We start from the raw sequence: 23,315 nt of genomic DNA, 5'->3' as shown, positions 1-23,315 counted from the left end.
AATATGAAATGAATACTTATTTGAAGTTTTTAATATTTGCAGGACATGGGATTCTTCAAGAAGCAGGTATTTAGGGTTCTCAAGGGTCGGCAACGCTTAAGTGGCTCCTGTGATGTTGCTTATGTCCATGTGCTACGATGACCGCTTCCCATCAGGTGGCCCGTCTGCCCGTTTGCTGACTATCACATAAAAAAAACAATCCCTTCATAAAATAACCTAAAAATTACCACCAACCCCAAACATTTGGTCCAACCCACCAACCCCTAAATATGACCCATTATTACAAGAAAAGTATTATAATGCTATACGGCATCGACTACGTGGGCCCAAATCTAGCTCATTTCCTAGAAATTAAACGAATTAACTTCCATATAACACCAATGCACTTAAGCCCTTCTTAAGTTACGCAATTTCTTGATAGGTAATATACAAAAGGGCGTATGTTGATATGATGTAAAGAGCAGTTACGACTTTTTGTGCTTAAGTGTTGTAAATTTGACCGCCACTTGCCTATTCTTGTCGTATAAAGTGTTAGAGTTTATTATGTTATAGGTGAAAGGAAAATAAATAATAAAACAGTAAATAGCTTTAGCTTGTAAAAAGAAAATGTGCAGAAATTTTCTTTGTTACTTATTGTGAGGAAAAAATGTTAGGTGTATCGGGAATATTATGTTCTTTTTATTTATTTATATCAATGTATACAATGTGTAGGAGTGCGCAAAAAAAGCGCTGGTGGCCTAGTGGGAAGAGCGTACGACTTGTAATCCTGAGGTCGCAGGTTCAAACACTGGCTCGTTCCAATAAGTTTTACGAAACTTGTGTACGAAATACATGCTGATATTTTTTGGTGAAGGAAAACATCGTGAGGAAACCGGACTAATCCCAACAAGGCCTAGTTTACTCTCTGGGTTGAAAGGTAAGATGGCAGTCGCTTTCGTAAAAACTAGTGCCAACGCCAATTCTAGGGATTAGTTGCCAAGCGAACCCAAAGAAGACAATGTGTAGGAGTGTTTTTATTTAATTAATACATTCGTATTAAAAAAATATATCTTATCAGTTAAGGTGGTTCTATTAGGCAAAGAAAATGTATTAAAGCAATATAAATTAAATCATCATCATCATCATGGACATTTACCCTATTTGGGGTCAGCCTTCCTTGTCCAAGCTCTCCATGTGGCCCGATTCCTGGTTAGGTTCATGTCGATATTTTGTATTTTAAGGTATTTTTGGACCATCGTCTCCTAAACGCCTGCAACTCCAAAGGTGTTACATTGCGCGTTGCCAACCCTAATACCTCGCACCCTTGTTGAGCTCTGGCAAACTTACTCACCGACAGGAACACAACACTATGAGTAGGATCTAGTGTTATTTGGCTACGGTTTTCTGTAAGGTGGAGGTACTTCCCCAACTTGGAGGTACTTTGGGCTCTGCTCTTGATCTGGAATGACATCCGCTGTGCTGTGCTCTACCACACTAAGCGAGATGACGTTCACAATGCCCATACCTCTCTTAAACTTATTAGACTTGCTATTTTAGTAATGGTGTCTATAATTTATAGTTTTGTATTCCCAGTGGTGGTATGTTATATTTATTTGCGTATTCATGACAATATTCTATTTATTGACAATAACAATATACATAATGGATATATACAGATGATTACTATAACTAGCTTATATCTAAAATAGGCCCTTGAGGCATTGTACCAAGGATGCTGGCGGCATTTCCTCTTTGTATCGCAATACTGATACGTTGTGCGAGGAAGCCGCCAGCTCTTCGGTCACCAGTTCGGTTGCGTATTTATTTTTGCGGTGGGAGGATGGGAACATTAATTGCATGTAAAAATACCTACTCAAGTAAGTACACCGGGTTTGCATTGATTGACGAGGACGTCTGTTCGCGGATTAGCAAAGTAATATTTTTATTTTTATCAGTAAAAAATTTCGCAAAGTAACGTCTGATTTGCATTTACAAGAAACCAATTCAAATGTTCCCAATTGAGGACAAAATCTATATTTCAACTGTTCAACATTTTGTTGTCTGTCTATCCGTCCAGTACCTTCCACGCTTAAACCGCTGAACAGATTTAGATGAAATTCAATAGGAAGATATTAATGTGAGGTCCGGGGAAGGACAGAGGGTTTGACAATCATCATCATCATCCCACACAGACGGGGTGCGTAGCCAACGTGCTAGTCGGTAACGCTCCGTAGCGAATGAAACGCAACTGTCATAATATGGACGAGTGATAGAGAGAGATAACTAGTAATTACGCTACGCTGCGGAACGTTGAGGAGTGACACGTTGGCTAAGTATCCAGGTACAAGCGAGTAAGTAGATTTTGCGTCAATTTAGTTACACGTTGTATAAAGTTAACCCTCTTGAGGGTTTTGAACGGTATTCATAATATAGGGAGCGTGCATGAACTGCAGGAGGCAGCACAGGTGCCGTCAGATTTTTGGCGCGAGGCGTAAATTTGATGTTTATTGTTCCGATGTAGCCCACCAGATGGCAGAGCCTACTATGCATAAGAAAACACGTGACGTATAAATGTACATGTTTATGATTCCGATTCAGGCCACAAGATGGCAGACCCTCCAACGCGCACGGTCCCTATATTGGCTAAATAAGAAACCGAACAAAATGGCATTATTCTTACATAGTGAGAAAATTTCTCTTATGTAAGGCTAATTATTTAGCGTAGTATAGTTTTATTTATAAGTTGGTTAAATTTATAAGTTTAACCTCCAACTCAAGCAACAATTTAAACCAATAACTTGCAATCCCTTTTACATAAAATAACCTTAATACTAAAACAATGCAAAAATGTTTCACTTGGACATGTCATACCTGACTGTCTTTCTCGTATTCACGTCAGTTCTTTAAATTCTGCTACTATTCAAGATCCTTGGTATCTTGATCTATATAGAAAGGTGTCTGAAAAACCTACTCTCTTTCCCAACTTTAAAATTGAAAATGATAAACTCTTCCGTTACTCTAAGAATAAGTATCGTCTGACAGCTCAATTTGACTGGAAGCTGGTACTTCCTTATGAGCATCGTAATGAAGTCCTAAATAAGTGTCATGATGATCCTACAGCAGGTCATTTTGGCGTGGGTAAAACTCATTCCAAAATAGCAGACATATATTATTGGCCTACTTTATTTCAGGACGTGAAGGAATACGTCGACTCTTGTGAAATTTGTAAAACTTATAAACCTGTTAACTTAGCTCGTCCTGGTTTGATGGGTAATCCACGACGTATATCGTCGCCAGGCGAAGCAATATCTTGTGATATTCTTGGTCCCTTTCCTCCATCTTATCTGAGAAATCAGTATCTCTTCGTATGTGCTGATTATTTCAGTAAGTATGTGACTTTGTTTCCACTACGCAACATAACTGCTAAAGCTATCGTTAAGTGTATGGAAAAAGGGATATTCCTTATACATGGGGTTCCTAAATATATATTCTGCGACAATGGTGTTCAATTTATTTCCAAAGACTTTCGAGACTTAATGTCCAAATATGATGTCCCTCATATTTTCTATAACCCTAGGTATCATCCTCAGACGAATCAAACGGAACGAGTGAACCGTGAACTAGTAAGAACCATTGCCTCATACGTGCGTTCTGATCACCGTAACTGGGATAAGAACGTATCGGAAATACAATGTGCATTGAATACAGCTCGTCACGAAGTAACTAAAAATACACCGTATTTCTTAACACATGGTCGTCAAATGATTCTAGATGGTTCCCTTTATAATAGCGAAGGTCCCATAGATCAAAACGCGCTCGAATTAGATACCAGTGGTGCTTTTTCTGAAGAGCTCAAAACTGTATTTCAAAAGGTGCGTAACTCGTTGATTGCCTCCCATGAACGTAACGCTAGGTATTATAACATGAGGAAGCGTCACGTAGAACTGGAAGAAGGACAAATCGTTTATAAAAGATGTTTCCCATTGTCAAATGCAGCAAAACATTTTTCTGCTAAATTAGCGCCCCGTTATGACAAATGTGTCATTCATAAAAAATTGAGTCCTCTTGTATACTCTTTAAAATCCTTAGAAGGAAAACTTCTAGGTAACTTCCATATAAAAGACATTGTACGTCCTGGTGAAGCCGAGCCGTCTTCCTAGCGGTACTCGTCTTAACACCAATTGGATACTTACACTTGAAAATATCCTATGTGATACTAAATATTGAACGTACCTACTAAACTGAATGCAGCCTGGCACAAGCTGGTTTTCATCAGACTGGGTATTTGTTCCATGTTTTTGTTTTTATTGGTACCGGGTGCACACGGACCAACATTAATCTTTCATGTGTCCTTATAAAGACATAAAACTTTAAATAATCTGAATAAACTGCAGAAACTCACTTTACTTATAAACCCTAAACGGGCCTATTACATGAATTACTATTAATTATTGAAAAAAGGACTACGTTCTCGCTAAACTTTGTACTGTAACTGAACTTTTGTTTGTAATTTTAGGAATTGTGTAATAGCTAGAGAAGGCAGCTTGTTACATATTTCCACTACTGTCGGTGATAGGCAATTTCTTTAATAAAGGGAAGGTTGTTAACGTTGCCGTCTTTGACGTTTTCTTTTAGGTTTAGGAAAGCGCGCACTAGGAATAAGAAGGTTCGAACCAAAATTAGTCGTTAGATTTCCTTGGTCGAACTGATCATTCACCAAGTCATAGGTATAACTTTGGTTGTAAGACTTGTTTTTCTTTATAGATTATCTATGGTTTCTTATTTACGTTTCGTAGGTTAAGGTGTTCACTTCCTATTGGGCGTATAGCAAAAAAAAAAAAAATTTTTTTTTGAAAAAAATTTTTTTTTAACCCAACTAAAGATGAACTGTAACACTTTGGGGTATCCACCCAGTGTTATAAACAGCTGAGTAGCATATTATATAGGTTAGAAAATGGTATGTGTGTTTTGGTAAGATTTGGTAGTTGAAATGTCTTCGATACGGATGTCATAGTGGGTCAGTCAAGGACTGAGACCTGTAGTGATATTTTCAACTTTACATATACGCTTTTAGCTATATTGAGTGGACAAAACTTACCGGAGCGGTAGGTCAGTCTGTGCGTTCACTCCGTTGCATTTTGCGCATCCATTACGTGTTCCTGCGTTGTGCTAGGACACAGGCACTTTGTTTTCGTTGTGGTATATACATTTCACAATTGAAATACCTTTTAAAACATAGAAATACCACGTATGTATGATTTCGATAAAACCGAGCAGTTGTTTATTTCAGCGGTAGACACTGACAGCTGTCAATGTCATTTGGTTTTTTTTGTCCATGGTTCCGTAACAGACGGTCGGTCACCCTTGTTGTACGACAATAAACATATACTTGTGGTTCTTTTATCTTTTTATAATTTCCAATTATTAATAAAGTCCGTATTATTTGCTTCCCAAAATGAGTAACTCTTTTTATTGTTGATGTTTCGAATTATTCCGAGAGTCAAACCGGTCAGTCGCCGTATCCATTGGATGGGAAGTTTTTCATTCATCAGTTTGTCTATGGTTTCTCGGATTGGAATTTTGATAAATCATTGTTCGATCGATCTTCAAGATGTGAAGGATATTAGAAAATCTTTCGGCAATCAATCTTAGGGGTATGTAACCTACTTGAAGGTTTTATTTCCTAAAACTGTGGTAAATTCAAGTTAGTAATCGTTAATGTAATTTTGTTACAGCTCGTCCCAAAATGTGCATAATTTAGAGTCTTAGAGCCTACCTAAAATGGCGGCTGCTAATCTTTTCCCTTCAATTTAACATAACTTGGTGAGTTTCCACACTTTTTAAATATATAAAGAAGGAAAGGCGGAGGTAGTGTGTCCTTTCGCAAATGGGTTAATATAGTGTTTTATGTGGATTTTCCAGCAAAACCTAATGTAACGTCAACCACCACTTCGTCTTGCCACGCGGTCTGCAGGCGCCGTCGTTGGTATAGGAAATAATGGACCCGGCATAAACCCCGGTAAGTCATTTAATCGCTTCATTGCCGTAATTTAAATCGCGCTGTGCCTCAGTTTAAAATATAATTTTTCTATAAAACTAAACGTGTTAAAACATAATTTTTTAACCTAGAACATTTTCTTTGTTCTTAGGGTTTTTCCTGGACCCTGGTTTTTCCTGGACTCTGGTTTTTTCTGGACCCTGGTTTTATCTGGACCCTGGTTCTCTAAGGCTGTGCCATCCGGTGGCAGCGTTCTTCTTGGCAGTGTCCGTGAAGTTAAGACTTTTATGATATACCTTTAGTTAAATATGGACCCTTTATGCTGAACAGGTAACCTGTAATCCCTGTGAGCAATTGCTTACTGCTAAACATCCCCGGAGGTTGGGGCATAACTTTTACTGTAGACAGTGTTATGTTAGGAAGACAAATTTTGATATTGTTGTCCATAGACACATAGATGCCTATGATGTATTTAGTGTAAATTTCAAGAAATAGTGGTGTCACTAAGAAGTATTTAGTATTACTTATTTACTAATAAATAACTCGTGTTGACCCTATGGTCATATATATTTAAGGAATAAAAGGTGTGTATTAAATAAATTTGGGATTTTCATTTGGATATGTCATGCGCTTGATGAGGATAGTATCCTGGCGTCCTACCTTAAATTTTTGGATACCTATTCTCACTCCATAGTGGCCTGAACCACGACCCTATCTATGATTGTAGTTAGCCGAAGGTATTTGTGAACTTTTCAGTAGTGAAGTTTGGTGAGTTCTGGATCACTCCATAGAAACACGTTTCCTTCTATGGAAACGGTCTTTAACAATAATAGAATCAGATCTTCTCCATATCCAGAGCTCACCCACACCTATTACAGTGGCGTAGGCGTAATCGTATTACATATAATTTGGATATGGCTGTAACACTTTGGGGTATCCACCCAGTGTTATAAACAGCTGAGTAGCATATTGTATAGGTACTTTATAGGTTAGAAAATGGTATGTTTGTTTTGGTAAGATTTGGTAGTTGAAATGTCTTCGACACGGATGTCATAGTGGGTCAGTCAAGAACTGAGACCTGTAGTGATATTTTCAACTTTACCTATACGCTTTTAGCTATATTGAGTGGACAAAACTTACCGGAGCGGTAGGTCAGTATGTGCGTTCACTCCGTTGCATTTTGCGCATCCATGTCGTGTTCCTGCGTTGTGCTAGGACACAGGCACTTTGTTTGCGTTGGGATATATACATTTCACAATTGAAATACATTTTAAAACATAGAAATACCACGTATTAACAGTATGATTTCGATAAAACCGAGCAGTTGTTTATTTCAGCGGTAGACACTGACGGCTGTCAATGTCATTTGGTTTTTTTTTTGTCCATGGTTCCGTAACAGACGGTCGGTCACACTTGTTGTACGACAATAAACATATACTTGTGGTTCTTTTATCTTTTTATAATTTCCAATTATTAATATAGTCCGTATTATTTGCTTCCTAAAATGAGTAACTCTTTTTATTGTTGATATTTCGAATTATTCCGAGAGTCAAACCGGTCAGTTGTGGTATCCATTGAATGAGAAGGTTTTCATTCATCAGTTTGTCTGTGGTTTCTCGGATTGGAATTTTGATAAATCATTGTTCGATCGATCTTCAAGATGTGAAGTATATTAGAAAATCTTTCGGCAATCAATCTTAGGGGTATGTAACCTACTTGAAGGTTTTATTTCCTGAAACTGTGGTAAATTCAAGTTAGTAATCGTTAATGTAATTTTGTTACAGCTCGTCCCAAAATGTGCATAATTTAGCGTCTTAGAGCCTACCTAAAATGGCGGCTGCTAATCTTTTTCCTTCAATTTAACATAACTTGGTGAGTTTCCACACTTTTTAAATATATAAAGAAGGAAAGGCGGAGGTAGTGTGTCCTTTCGCAAATGGGTTAATATAGTGTTTTATGTGGATTTTCCAGCAAAACCTAATGTAACGTCAACCACCTCTTCGTCTTGCCACGCGGTCTGCAGGCGCCGTCGTTGGTATAGGAAATAATGGACCCGGCATAAACCCCGGTAAGTCGTTTAATCGCTTCATTGCCGTAATTTAAATCGTGCTGTGCCTCAGTTTAAAATATAATTTTTCTATAAAGCTAAACGTGTTAAAACATAATTTTTTTTAACCTAGAACATTTTCTTTGTTCTTAGGGTTTTTTCCTGGACCCTGGTTTTTCTGGACCCTGGTTCTCTAAGGCTGTGCCATCCGGTGGCAGCGTTCTTCTTGGCAGTGTCCGTGAAGTTAAGACTTTTATGAATATACCTTTAGTTAAATATGGACTCTTTACGCTGAACAGGTAACCTGTAATCCCTGTGAGCAATTGCTTACTGCTAAACATCCCCGGAGGTTGGGGCATAACTTTTACTTTAGACAGTGTTATGTTAGGAAGACAAATTTTGATATTGTTGTCCGTAGACACAGAGATGTCTATGATGTATTTAGTGTAAATTTCAAGAAATAGTGGTGTCACTAAGAAGTATTTAGTATTACTTATTTACTAATAAATAACTCGTGTTGACCGTAGCGGGTCATATATATTTAAGGAATAAAGGTGTGTATTAAATAAATTTGGGATTTTCATTTGGATACGTCATGCGCTTGATGAGGATAGTATCCTGGCGTCCTACCTTAAATTTTTGGATACCTATTCTCACTCCATAGTGGCCTGAACCGCGACCCTATCTATGATTGTAGTTAGCCGAAGGTATTTGTGAACTTTTCAGTAGTGAAGTTTGGTGAGTTCTGGATCACTCCATAGAAACACGTTTCCTTCTATGGAAACGGTCTTTAACAATAATAGAATCGGATCTTCTCCATATCCAGAGCTCACCCACACCTATTACAGTGGCATGCCCAACGTATGGCCTATGGAGTATGACATGTCCAAGTGAAACATTTTTGCATTATTTTAGTATTAAGGTTATTTTATGTAAAAGGGATTGCAAGTTATTGTTGTAAATTGTTGCTTGAGTTGGAGGTTAAACTTATAAATTTAACCAACTTATAAATAAAACTATACTACGCTAAATAATTAGCCTTACATAAGATAAATTTTCTCACTATTTTAAAATACTTTAAAAGGGTTAAAATCTAATAAAGTTTTAACTTACTTTAAAATATTACAATTCAAAACCTGACACTGACTTACTTCTGATATTAAATATCAATCTTAAAAAATGGATTTCCTAAATGCGGGATGTAAAATCATACATTTACATAAAGACGAAATGGCACATGAACTGGCGATTCGCAGACTTCCGGTTAATCCTGTATCGCGTCGGTCCAGCTTATGTCATGCGTTAAAACAGACGGCGGATTTAGCCAAAAAGGGTAGTTTGAAGTGCCAGGACTTGTTAATAAGTAACGAAGTTGCCGAATTGGAGCTCTGCCAACGTAAGGTAGAGGAAATAGATTTAGAAGCGAAAGGAGACTTAACGGCGTCGGCGATTGATAGACTATCCTCGCGATGCAAATATCTCTTGTGTCGTGTTTCACGGTTACCTCAGGAGACCGAAGCGGTACTTCTGTTGAAAACATTAATTACTTCTTTATTAGATCGGTTGAATGAGCAAGGCTCTTCTGCGTCGTCTGGGTCGGATGATGATTTTCAATCTCCTAACGAATCTCGTATTGTTAGGGAAATTATTTATAAAACGGACAAGACTTTCAACATAAATTCCTTGAATTTGAAATTCAAAGGTGACACCTGCGTTCGTACGTTTCTGTCTCGCCTCGAGGAGTTGCGAGATGCCAGAGGAATCTCAGAGAGTCGTACATATAGGGGATTTCCTGAAGTTCTTGAGGGTCCGGCGTTGTCGTGGTTCCGGTCGCAACGTACGAAACTTACTACATATAAGGAGGTCACCGCGGCTCTACAAGAGGAGTTTGACATACCTGATTTGGATCACCAATTGTTGCAGGAAATACGGGCTAGGACTCAAGCCAAGTCCGAAACAATTGTCTTTTTCGTTTCAACCGTGTTAGGGATGTATGAGCGTCTGACGAAGGAGGTTCCTGAGCAAGAGAAGCTGGATACTATGATGCGGAATATTCGCCCAGAGTATTCCAAGGATTTAGCCTTACACGACATAGAATCGATAGAGCAATTGAAGTCTTTGTGTAAGCGCATTGAATTGGCGCAAGTCAAGGCGAAGCAGTTTCGCGAACCGAGTCTCTCAAACAAGACTAATGATTCTTCCTCTGACCATCCGTCGAAGAATGTAGAACCTCGTAATAAGTCGTTTCAGTCTCGTTTCCCTAATTCTTCCAGAAACTTTGTTGCTTCTGTGGCACAAAGCTCTTCTCACACGAAATGTTTTCGATGTGGTAGGTCCAATCATAACACTAAAGAGTGTAAGAGCTCTCGAGAGATCGTTTGCTTTAAATGCGGAGAAAAAGGGGTGAAAACTCCAGAATGTGTTAAATGTAACTCCAAGACAAAAAACTAAATAGGGTCTTTTCTGCTAATAACAATTCTAGATCTTCTGCTCCCTGTCGTGCAGAAAAGACAATCTTCTTTAATCCTCCGAAGGGAGATGACAGGGTATATGCTCTCTTAAATATACTTAACTTGAATTTCAAGGCGGTATTAGATTGTGGAGCCAGTGTTAGTTTCCTGGGCCACAACAGCCATTTAGTATTCGCCACCGGTGGGATACCTATTCAAAAACATACTAAACCGGTTATGGTGAGTGTAGCTGACGATCATCGAATCGTAGCCACTGAATATATGATTATACCAGTAAATTATAAAGGTCAAGTTAAACTTATACATTTTAATATTCAACCGGAGATTGCTACTCCAATGGTACTTGGTTTAAACTTTTGGAGAGCCTATGGATTAGCTCCTGGCCTCATTACTGATATAGAAAAGACTGATTCTCATTATATTGCTAGTCTTGACGTTTTACCGTCAGAGACAGGACTTACTACATATGATTCTTTATCTTCGGAACAAAAATCTCAACTTGAGACTACTAAATCTCTTTATGATCAAATTGATACGGATAAGGTTGGTCTGGGAAAGACTCACTTAATTGAACATGTTATAAATACTGGGGATACTCCTCCGATAAAACAAAAATATTATAGACTTAGTCCTTTTAAACAAGCTGCTTTAGCGAAAGAAGTTGATCGTATGCTGAGGGAAGGAATTGTCGAACCTTCGCATTCTCCATGGAATTCTCCTGTCGTTATGGTGGAAAAACCTAACGGAGATTTAAGACTTTGTTTAGATAGTAGAAAAGTAAATGCAGTTTCAAAATCTGATGCGTATCCCGTACCACACGTTCAATATATACTGGACAACTTACGCGATGCGAAATTCCTTACATCTCTTGATTTAAGTGCGGCATATCATCAGATCCCTCTTAGTGAAGACTCCAAGGAGAAAACTAGTTTTACTGTACCAGGGAAGGGATTATTCCATTATAAGAGAATGTGTTTTGGTTTAGTAGGTGCCTCTGCTACTATGCAACGTCTCATGGACAATCTCTTTACTTCTCATTTTGATCACAAGGTTTTCTGTTATATTGATGACATAATTATTTGTACTTCCGATTTTGATGAACATATAAGGTTGCTCAATGCCGTTTTTGAAAAACTAAAATCGGCAAACTTAACTATTAATATGAAAAAATCATCCTTCTGTAGGAGTGAACTTAAATATCTTGGGTATTTAGTTGATCGATACGGTCTGCGAACCGATCCGTCTAAAATTGATGTAATTTTAAATTTTCCTACTCCCAAAGATGCTAAGGATATTAAACGTTTTCTGGGAATGTGCGGTTGGTACCGACGTTTCATTAATAATTTCGCAAAAATAGCTCGTCCCTTATCTCGCTTAACGAGTAAGAAAGTAAAATTTGAATGGACAGATGAAGTCAACGATTCTTTTAACATACTTAAATCTGCCTTAGTGTCTTCTCCTATTCTTAAATGTCCCGACTTTAATGAATGCTTCTATATCCATACGGATGCATCTTCCTACGCCGTAGGCGCTGTTCTGATTCAACCTTTTAATGGAGTCGATCATCCTATTGCCTACTGCAGCCGCACACTTAACCAACCAGAGACGAACTATTCAGCTACTGAGCGCGAACTCTTAGCTGTGATTTATGGTCTTGAGCAATTTCGTGCATATGTAGAAGGGAGAAAATGTTATATTGTAACAGATCATGCATCTTTAAAATGGTTTCAAAACTTAAAAAACCCTACAGGACGATTAAATAGATGGGCGTGTAGATTGAGTCAATTTAATTTTGAAATAATTCACCGGAAGGGCAAAGAACATGTCATACCTGACTGTCTTTCTCGTATTCACGTCAGTTCTTTAAATTCTGCTACTATTCAAGATCCTTGGTATCTTGATCTATATAAAAAGGTGTCTGAAAAACCTACTCTCTTTCCCAACTTTAAAATTGAAAATGATAAACTTTTCCGTTACTCTAAGAATAAGTATCGTCTGACAGCTCAATTTGACTGGAAGCTGGTACTTCCTTATGAGCATCGTAATGAAGTCCTAAATAAGTGTCATGATGATCCTACAGCAGGTCATTTTGGCGTGGGTAAAACTCATTCCAAAATAGCAGACATATATTATTGGCCTACTTTATTTCAGGACGTGAAGGAATACGTCGACTCTTGTGAAATTTGTAAAACTTATAAACCTGTTAACTTAGCTCGTCCTGGTTTGATGGGTAATCCACGACGTATATCGTCGCCAGGCGAAGCAATATCTTGTGATATTCTTGGGCCCTTTCCTCCATCTTATCTGAGAAATCAGTATCTCTTCGTATGTGCTGATTATTTCAGTAAGTATGTGACTTTGTTTCCACTACGCAACATAACTGCTAAAGCTATTGTTAAGTGTATGGAAAAAGGGATATTCCTTATACATGGGGTTCCTAAATATATATTCTGCGACAATGGTGTTCAATTTACTTCCAAAGACTTTCGAGACTTAATGTCCAAATATGATGTCCCTCATATTTTCTATAACCCTAGGTATCATCCTCAGACGAATCAAACGGAACGAGTGAACCGTGAACTAGTAAGAACCATTGCCTCATACGTGCGTTCTGATCACCGTAACTGGGATAAGAACGTATCGGAAATACAATGTGCATTGAATACAGCTCGTCACGAAGTAACTAAAAACACACCGTATTTCTTAACACATGGTCGTCAAATGATTCTAGATGGTTCCCTTTATAATAGCGAAGGTCCCATAGATCAAAACGCGCTCGAATTAGATACCAGTGGTGCTTTTTCTGAAAGACTTAAAGAGCTCAAAACTGTATTTCAAAAGGTGCGTAACTCGTTGATTGCCTCCCATGAACGTAATGCTAGGTATTATAACATGAGGAAGCGTCACGTAGAACTGGAAGAAGGACAAATCGTTTATAAAAGATGTTTCCCATTGTCAAATGCAGCAAAACATTTTTCTGCTAAATTAGCGCCCCGTTATGACAAATGTGTCATTCATAAAAAATTGAGTCCTCTTGTATACTCTTTAAAATCCTTAGAAGGAAAACTTCTAGGTAACTTCCATATAAAAGACATTGTACGTCCTGGTGAAGCCGAGCCGTCTTCCTAGCGGTACTCGTCTTAACACCAATTGGATACTTACACTTGAAAATATCCTATGTGATACTAAATATTGAACGTACCTACTAAACTGAATGCGACCTGGCACAAGCTGGTTTTCATCAGACTGGGTATTTGTTCCATGTTTTTGTTTTTTATTGGTACCGGGTGCACACGGACCAACATTAATCTTTCATGTGTCCTTATAAAGACATAAAACTTTAAATAATCTGAATAAACTGCAGAAACTTACTTTACTTATAAACCCTAAACGGGCCTATTACATGAAATACTATTAATTATTGAAAAAGGGACTACGTTCTCGCTAAACTCTATGCTGTAACTGAACTTTTGTTTGTAATTTTAGGAATTGTGTAATAGCTAGAGAATGCAGCTTGTTACATATTTCCACTACTGTCGGTGATAGGTAATTTCTTTAATAAAGGGAAGGTTGTTAACGTTGCCGTCTTTGACGTTTTCTTTTAGGTTTAGGAAAGCGCGCACTAGGAATAAGAAGGTTCGAACCAAAATTAGTCATTAGATTTCCTTGGTCGAACTGATCATTCACCAAGTCATAGGTATAACTTTGGTTGTAAGACTTGTTTTTCTTTATAGATTATCTATGGTTTCTTATTTACGTTTCGTAGGTTAAGGTGTTCACTTCCTATTGGGCGTATATCATTAAAAAAAATTTTTTTTGAAAAAAAAAATTTTTTTTTAACCCAACTAAAGATGAACTGTAACACTTTGGGGTATCCACCCAGTGTTATAAACAGCTGAGTAGCATATTGTATAGGTACTTTATAGGTTAGAAAATGGTATGTTTGTTTTGGTAAGATTTGGTAGTTGAAATGTCTTCGACACGGATGTCATAGTGGGTCAGTCAAGAACTGAGACCTGTAGTGATATTTTCAACTTTACCTATACGCTTTTAGCTATATTGAGTGGACAAAACTTACCGGAGCGGTAGGTCAGTATGTGCGTTCACTCCGTTGCATTTTGCGCATCCATGTCGTGTTCCTGCGTTGTGCTAGGACACAGGCACTTTGTTTGCGTTGGGATATATACATTTCACAATTGAAATACATTTTAAAACATAGAAATACCACGTATTAACAGTATGATTTCGATAAAACCGAGCAGTTGTTTATTTCAGCGGTAGACACTGACGGCTGTCAATGTCATTTGGTTTTTTTTTTGTCCATGGTTCCGTAACAGACGGTCGGTCACACTTGTTGTACGACAATAAACATATACTTGTGGTTCTTTTATCTTTTTATAATTTCCAATTATTAATATAGTCCGTATTATTTGCTTCCTAAAATGAGTAACTCTTTTTATTGTTGATATTTCGAATTATTCCGAGAGTCAAACCGGTCAGTTGTGGTATCCATTGAATGAGAAGGTTTTCATTCATCAGTTTGTCTGTGGTTTCTCGGATTGGAATTTTGATAAATCATTGTTCGATCGATCTTCAAGATGTGAAGTATATTAGAAAATCTTTCGGCAATCAATCTTAGGGGTATGTAACCTACTTGAAGGTTTTATTTCCTGAAACTGTGGTAAATTCAAGTTAGTAATCGTTAATGTAATTTTGTTACAGCTCGTCCCAAAATGTGCATAATTTAGCGTCTTAGAGCCTACCTAAAATGGCGGCTGCTAATCTTTTTCCTTCAATTTAACATAACTTGGTGAGTTTCCACACTTTTTAAATATATAAAGAAGGAAAGGCGGAGGTAGTGTGTCCTTTCGCAAATGGGTTAATATAGTGTTTTATGTGGATTTTCCAGCAAAACCTAATGTAACGTCAACCACCTCTTCGTCTTGCCACGCGGTCTGCAGGCGCCGTCGTTGGTATAGGAAATAATGGACCCGGCATAAACCCCGGTAAGTCGTTTAATCGCTTCATTGCCGTAATTTAAATCGTGCTGTGCCTCAGTTTAAAATATAATTTTTCTATAAAGCTAAACGTGTTAAAACATAATTTTTTTTAACCTAGAACATTTTCTTTGTTCTTAGGGTTTTTTCCTGGACCCTGGTTTTTCTGGACCCTGGTTCTCTAAGGCTGTGCCATCCGGTGGCAGCGTTCTTCTTGGCAGTGTCCGTGAAGTTAAGACTTTTATGAATATACCTTTAGTTAAATATGGACTCTTTACGCTGAACAGGTAACCTGTAATCCCTGTGAGCAATTGCTTACTGCTAAACATCCCCGGAGGTTGGGGCATAACTTTTACTTTAGACAGTGTTATGTTAGGAAGACAAATTTTGATATTGTTGTCCGTAGACACAGAGATGTCTATGATGTATTTAGTGTAAATTTCAAGAAATAGTGGTGTCACTAAGAAGTATTTAGTATTACTTATTTACTAATAAATAACTCGTGTTGACCGTAGCGGGTCATATATATTTAAGGAATAAAGGTGTGTATTAAATAAATTTGGGATTTTCATTTGGATACGTCATGCGCTTGATGAGGATAGTATCCTGGCGTCCTACCTTAAATTTTTGGATACCTATTCTCACTCCATAGTGGCCTGAACCGCGACCCTATCTATGATTGTAGTTAGCCGAAGGTATTTGTGAACTTTTCAGTAGTGAAGTTTGGTGAGTTCTGGATCACTCCATAGAAACACGTTTCCTTCTATGGAAACGGTCTTTAACAATAATAGAATCGGATCTTCTCCATATCCAGAGCTCACCCACACCTATTACAATTTCTTCCATTATATTACTGATATTAGGGATTTGTTCAATCGTATATCTTTAAGGAAAGATAAGAGACATAAATCTTTATGATATCTTTCGTAGTGCAAGGGGATCAAATACCTCAGCAATAAAGTGGGATAATTTGTATAGAAATTTCCGCAGGAAGTGTTGAAACTATAATTTCCCGCTTATTATTTATATGTTTATCTAACTTTGTACGAAAGAAAACCTTACAGTACCAAAGGCGCACTTAATGCCATAAGGCATTCTCTACTTGTTAACCTTTAGGCAAAGCAGGGAGATTTTATTGACCGAGCGAATATGATATCTTTGCCAGTTTATAACAATACTTTGGTCATAAAAACTCAATTCATATACCTGTAGATATTTTAACAGACAGACAGCAATAATAGAGTCGACTGTAGGTACACATTTCCCTAGTGATTATCTGTTTCAAATCTAGATGGCTCTGTGCTCGCTCAGACAGAAAGCTGATACTGCGAATGTAACATACTAAATATACAGTAGGACAAAATCTATTTTATTTATATGTATTAGTATATTTCATGTCATTTCATTTATTTATTCACTAACACGTTACTAACACAGATACATTGTGTTTGAATGCCATTCTATTTTACAATCCCAATTAACATTAAAACAAGAATAATATTTACAATACAAAAAAAAACAAAGATGACGTAGACATGTACTTATTATAAATTATTATTATATGTCTAGATTAATAAGATCATTTAAGTCATACAGGCAGTTATTATACAAGAAAAAAAAAACATAATTAATTATTTTTATCCTCTATGAAATCTATTACAGAATAATAATAAAAAATTCAAAGAAACTCCTATAGTCTTGCATTGAAAAAACGTCGATAGGTAATAGTTATATATTGTAATGGTATTTAATAATTATTAGCCATTACAAAAGAAGACATATATTGATACTAGCCTAAAATGGGGTTGGGGTTAAAATGGCCGGTATTCTCCGTACGTATAACAAATATGGGTCAAAAAATACTCGACGGAGATCTCCGGCCGGGGTAGATAGTGGGGTGCTTTTTTCTCAAAACCTTAACAAATGTATATGGATCTTCTGGAAATGTATATATACGTTCTGAGTAGACGAAATTTTAAAAATGTAATACGGGCCTACTGTAGGTACCTGTCTATCATATGTCAGATCCTCATTAAGATGTAGTCCGGCTTCATGATTTAATCCTCCCACCATCTCTTAAATTAATTAAACGTATGGAAATTGCGAGCAAGAACTAGGATCACCACGATAGTTTGAAGGAATATTATGATTATTAGAATATTTCATGAGAAATATTCTTATCGATATTAGTTTGTTTTGATATAACGTTAATAATACAGTAGCTTTATACTTTAGCATTTGCGTCAACTACGGTAGTTCTGATTTTTTGCAGACCTGTTTATGATGTTGGCCCAATCAATGAGCTCAACCAGGGGGGGAGGGGTTTATGGTCGGCAACGCGCATGTAACTCCTCTGAAGTTGCAGGCGTACATAGGCTACGGAGACTGCTTACCATCAGGCGGGCCGTATGCTTGTTTGCCACTGAAGTAGTATAAAAAAAAGATCCAAATTTATGACCTCGAGCGCCGAACGCAACTTTGTCAAAATCGAAACAACTGCGAAAATTAGTTTTTTTGAGATTTGGGCGATTATAACCCTAAAGAGGTAGTTCTTAACACTTTTTCTTGGAGGTTTTTAAAGAAGAAAAATTTGCAACAATACGAGACTAGAATTGTCTCTGTAGATCTAATAGTTTCCAAGATAAAGCCTTTCCAACTTTGGACCCGGGTACGTCCTTAAACTACGTCCAAAAGAGAGGTATGGGCATTGTGAATGTCATCTCGCTTTGTGTGGTAGGGCACAGCACAGCGGATGTCATTCCAGATCTAGAGCAGAGCCCAACTGGGGAAGTACCTCCACCTTACAGAAAATCGCAGCCAAATAACACTAGACCCTACTCATAGTGTTGTGTTCCTGCCGGTTAGTAGGGTTGCCAGAGCTCATCGAGGGTGCGGAGTGTTAGGGTCGGCAACGCGCATATAACTCTTCTGGAGATGCAGGCGTACATAGGCTACGGAAACTACTTGCCATCAGGCGGGCCGTATGCTTGTTTGCCACCAATGTAGTATATAAAAAAAAAAACAATATACCGGCATTATGTCCGTGCCAATGCCATTGCTAATCAAACTATCGAGCCAATTCGAACGTATAATTGTAAAAATCTCATATAATAAAATCCCTGCCTTAACCTGAACCAACATAACATTTAACATTATCCAACGATCAGCACTTATCAATTTTCAAACGAACACTGCAAATAGCGGCCCATTAGCAAATAATCCTTTTCGGGGTTTTAGTTTCGTTGGTTCTAGAATATTCTATCTGCGTTCATTAGCAGACATTCGTTACTGCAATTAGTAATATGTCGACAGTAGCGTCTGCAAAACAGTTGAAGTTTAACTTATTCACTGCTTAGAGGATGTCCGCTAGCTGGTGCGGGTGCACGGAGCGGGCGCCCGCACGCGGGTGCCATTGTAAAGGGGCCTGTCTTTTATTCGCAAAAGCTGACACGAATAACGTCCGGCGAACTGGCGGCGGCGGTGAAATATGTATATCGGGTATGTCCTTAAACTACGTCCAAAAGAGAGGTATGGGCACTGTGAATGTCATCTCGCTTTGTTTGGTTGGACAGAGCACAGTGGATGTCATTCCAGATCTAGAGCAGAGCTCAACTGCGGAAGTACCTTACAGAAAACCGCAGCCAAATAACACTAGCCCCTACTCATAGTGTTGTGTTCTGCCGGTGAGTAAGGTTGCTAGAGCTCAACAAGGGTGCGGAGTGTTAGGGTCGGCAACGCGTGTGTAACTCCTCTGGAGTTGCAGGCGTACATAGGCTATGGAGACTGCTTACCACCAGGCGGGCCGTATGTTTGTTTGTCATCGACGTAGTATAAAAAAGGAGTGGGCCTCTTAAGTAGGTAAAATCCTTCTCACGCGTCCGCGCCAGTGAACGTTTCTCATACTACTTTGGAGAAATGGAAAAAAAATAATGTGTAATGCCATGGCACAGATGTCGTCAAGCTCACCATACTTATTAACCTATCGAATGAGCTAATGCTTTTACGGATACTGGAAGGCGATATGTAAACATACTACATACCTATACGAGGCCTGGACGTTAGTGAGATGACGATATGAGTTGTGCTGGTGTCCGACTTTATTACCTACATGTAAATGAGTTTCACATGATTATCCACCTGGTTTCTTGAGCTTAATAGTCGCCTCCAAACCTCCCCTTATAGCGACCCCATTCCTCACACAAAGTTTACCTTAAGTTCATATTAGCCTCACTGGATCACTGTTCACTCTGAGTACTGATAACGTTGGTCACAATATACCAGAGACACATCATTATTCTAATAACACCATAAGAACGTTCTTGACTTGATCTAAAAGCAAATATCACTGCCGCGTCGATTTGTTCGCACACAACCTCCTTTTTCCTACTGTCGTTCTCATCTACCCTCTCAACCTCCCTCAAAAAATCCCAATAACCTAGAAGCGGTTACTTAAATTAAACGTGACTACTAGCGCCATCTACTCCATGACGTTGGCAAATATTAGCTGGTTCGCAATACGTTCGCGACAACAGACGCATAACGACATGTATTTATTTTATCAGCAATGTACCAAAGAAAGCACATCGCACAAAATGTTAGTCGCAGTCGCATTAAGGCATCTTATCAGATTTTCGGAATTTCGTAAATATTGGTCGTAAAGACTGTACTTTAAATTCAATCTAATGGCGTTTTTCATAAACGTGAGATAACTCCGAATTAAAGTTATGAACCCCTCTCGTATATTTGCAACTCAAAATATTGAATTTCTTTGAAGCTACACAACTTTCCCCTGTCTATGGATAATAGACTTTTTCCCACGAAAGCGAGGCTTATCACTTTTTTTACAAAAAACGCTTTTCGAACTTTTATATTTTCTCCACCATTTTTTCTATCTGTACATCTACATCATGCAGCAATTGATCCCCTTGCCTAATTGGGGCTATGCCCTAAAAAACCATTGTCTGCCTAATTCAGGTTTTCAGCCCGAACCTTTTCAATTTATTCCAATTTCAACTCTATCGTTACGTACTTAAGAACTAACTTAAACGTGAAATGTTTAGGAAAAGTTTTAATTGACATTGTAAAATAAGCTTTAAGGCATGATAATTAAGGTTTAATTTTAGATACCACTGTATTGAAAATGTAACAGCGTATGTCTATTGAAAGCATTTGGTAGTTCCTTCATTCTCCCAACCGATGCCGTTAGTAATTTAGTAGGAGCTGTATTAATGCAGGCCAATTCGAACGTACACTGTCATCTAAATGATATTTGAATCATGTTATTCAGTTATCATGCGTCTCGCTCGCGCCAGTACATGTACGGACACGTACGAGTGAAAAGCACGATACCTAAATAATATGATACAAATATCCTGATGTCAGTTTTAACGGGATGCGGCTGGGAGTGAATCTGCTAGGTACACAATTGCAGTCCAGCTATCGTTAGTTGCTGATAATATTTTGCTAGCCGGCACAGGTACGTTCGAATTGGCCTGTAGGTATCCTAATATATTAGTCTTGTCAAACTGTCTATTTGGCAAGGCGGTTGATTAAGGACCTGATAAGTGGGATTGGTGTGGTGCTATTGAAATGGGACTGAAATAAGATTTCAATTAGTTTAGCCATTGATGTCTAATACGCTTTGATACCGTAAAATCTTCTGGATTTTTTTCGGCAATAATAATGTTGCCTTTTGTGTTAAACTAACTTGTTTAGGCTAAATATTAATGATATAGAAAATGTTAATACATAGACAAATATAATGTTATGTAGGAACAGTCAAGTCTTAAAATATGTTATATTAAAGAAAATTATAGGTAAAAAACTTAAGTAAGTCACCTGTTGTATGTAGTTGTGACCAAGGCTCGGAACCGGTTTTTTCTTCATACAAAAAATACCGGTATTATTACGTTCTTTTTCGTTCTTTAGTTTATTATTTCATTTTTAATGGAACTATCTAATAATGCGAAGTTGTTGCCTAAATACATGATCCAGTCTTACGTAAAGAGTATAAAATAATTAAAAATATTTTGCTATTTCGGGATTTAGAAATAAACTGGTTCCGAGCCCTGGTTGTGACGTGTTCGAATAGACATTTGTTTTGTTTGTGTGTGATTTTTAAACATGTGTGTGTATCTATTCGAACACGTCACAACTATATACAACAGGTGACTTACTTCAGTTTTTTACCTATATATACCACATGTTTTTTTTATTAAAAAATATTTAGATTTTTGGTAACTTCACAAGAAATATTTTAACTTCGGGCAATTTAACTATCGTCAATAAGGACGATTTCTAATTAAATATTTTTATTAATATTTAATATTCATTGACAACTTAAAGTTACATAATAAACTATTACTTGAAACATAATATTTGCCAAGCAAATACTTTTACCTGTATCCATCAAGACAACAGTGTAGGTGAACCTTAACCAATTCAAAACGAATACACTTTGTCTCCCGGTAAAAGTTCCACCCCTCACTAAGACGTTTTCCTTTTAAAACGTCATGTTCTCATATATTTTTGTTGTGATATACGTCGTTTTGTGTTTAAACAGCAATACACTCGTGTCCCAGTGATTACAAGTTACGTGTCGTCGCCGAACACAGATTACTTTCCCAGTAGAAGAAGCAACAACTACTACTTATGTTTTAAGACATTTATTATCTCATAAAGAATTTACAAAATTCACTTACACGATCCTCACCCATCCTCAGTAAATGGCCGAACCAGCGAAGTCTGTGGCATTTCGTTTCGCCGATGATATTGGGTTCGGCCACTAACTCCTCGATTTCGGCATTCTTACGGATCCTCCAGGTGCCGTCATCTCTTTTGATAGGTCCCAGGATCTTCCGTAACACCTTTCTTTCCGCTACCAGGAGCTGACTCTCTTCTTTCAGTGTTAGTGTCCAAGTTTCGCAGCCATACATAAGGATTGGTCTTACTATAGTTTTATATACCCGTAACTTAGTATTTCTGCTGAGAAGCTTGGACGCCAACACCTTATGGAGGGCTGCGCTGCATCGCAGGGCGTTTTGGATGCGTATATTGATCTCCTCCTCTCTGGTGTTTGTGTCGGTAATCGTGCATCCGAGGTACCGAAATTTGTCAACTCCACGATAAACGGTGCCTCCAACATGAAGACTGTCACGCTTGACGCGTGTGTTTTTGTACCGGTGTTAAGAGAGCTTATTTGGGACAACCGACTGGTCGCCGTCCAGTGGGTCGGCCCAGATACCGCTGGAGCGACAGTGTACAGGCGGATCTGTGCCAACTCAAAGCCGACAACTGGCAGGAAGTGGCACAGGATCGGGACAGGTGGCATTCTCTCGTTTTGGAGGCCAAGACCCTCTTTGGATCACTGCGCCACGATAGTTAGTTAGTTTTTTTTTTCACTTACACGAGATACACTTATATAACAACACTTTTAAAGCTAGCGAGCACTATTTAATTTTATAAAGATTAATACGAGTGTAAATTTTATAAGGTTTTGTTATGCAAAAGTAAAGTGGATAGGAATCGGCAGCTTAGAGGACAATTTACTTGGACCGTCCTTTCCTACTTTCCGTGCTAATTTAGTAAGTGTGACACATGTTATACCTAGTATGATAACCTCGTTTACGTCTTTTTTGTAGAGTTCGCAAAGTTAAGATAACTTAAGGCTAATTTTTAAGCTGCAGCCTTACAGGTGGGACATTTTTTTTTGTCGTGACACTCAAATAAAAAAACGGTATAATAAATATATGCTTTACTAGATTCGTTAATTTATACCTATTGTATTTTCAGAAGTGGCATGTTTCATTACTAGTTACATGTCA

General features: G+C 37.9%; 2 protein-coding genes across 20 annotated transcripts in view; both read left to right on the top strand.

The window, feature by feature from the left end:
* The window catches only part of LOC133531155 (hemicentin-2), a 782,365-nt gene that overhangs the window by 415,761 nt on the left and 343,289 nt on the right, over positions 1-23,315 (top strand). The gene's annotated exons all lie outside the window — the stretch shown is intronic.
* Positions 6,902-10,626, top strand: LOC133530951 (uncharacterized). Of its 3 annotated transcripts, XM_061869010.1 has the most exons (3): positions 6,902-7,680; positions 7,762-7,849; positions 7,949-10,626. In XM_061869010.1, the coding sequence occupies exon 3, from the start codon at positions 9,204-9,206 to the stop codon at positions 10,473-10,475; it is 1,272 nt and encodes a 423-aa protein (XP_061724994.1). In that variant the 5' UTR covers positions 6,902-7,680; positions 7,762-7,849; positions 7,949-9,203; the 3' UTR covers positions 10,476-10,626. The 3 variants fall into 3 exon arrangements, with proteins under 3 accessions (XP_061724994.1, XP_061724993.1, XP_061724991.1); XM_061869009.1 differs by having other exon boundaries at positions 7,762-10,626; XM_061869007.1 differs by having other exon boundaries at positions 6,902-7,849.

The sequence above is a fragment of the Cydia pomonella genome, chromosome 24 (genome assembly GCF_033807575.1).
Source record: "Cydia pomonella isolate Wapato2018A chromosome 24, ilCydPomo1, whole genome shotgun sequence".
In the NCBI taxonomy this organism is placed as follows: domain Eukaryota; kingdom Metazoa; phylum Arthropoda; class Insecta; order Lepidoptera; family Tortricidae; genus Cydia; species Cydia pomonella.
This window is presented reverse-complemented; position numbering and strand designations above follow the sequence as displayed.

What these genes read in the sequence shown, in the direction of transcription:
- LOC133530951 (XM_061869010.1), top strand. Translation starts at nt 9,204, where the DNA reads ATGGATTTCCTAAATGCGGGATGTAAAATCATACATTTACATAAAGAC.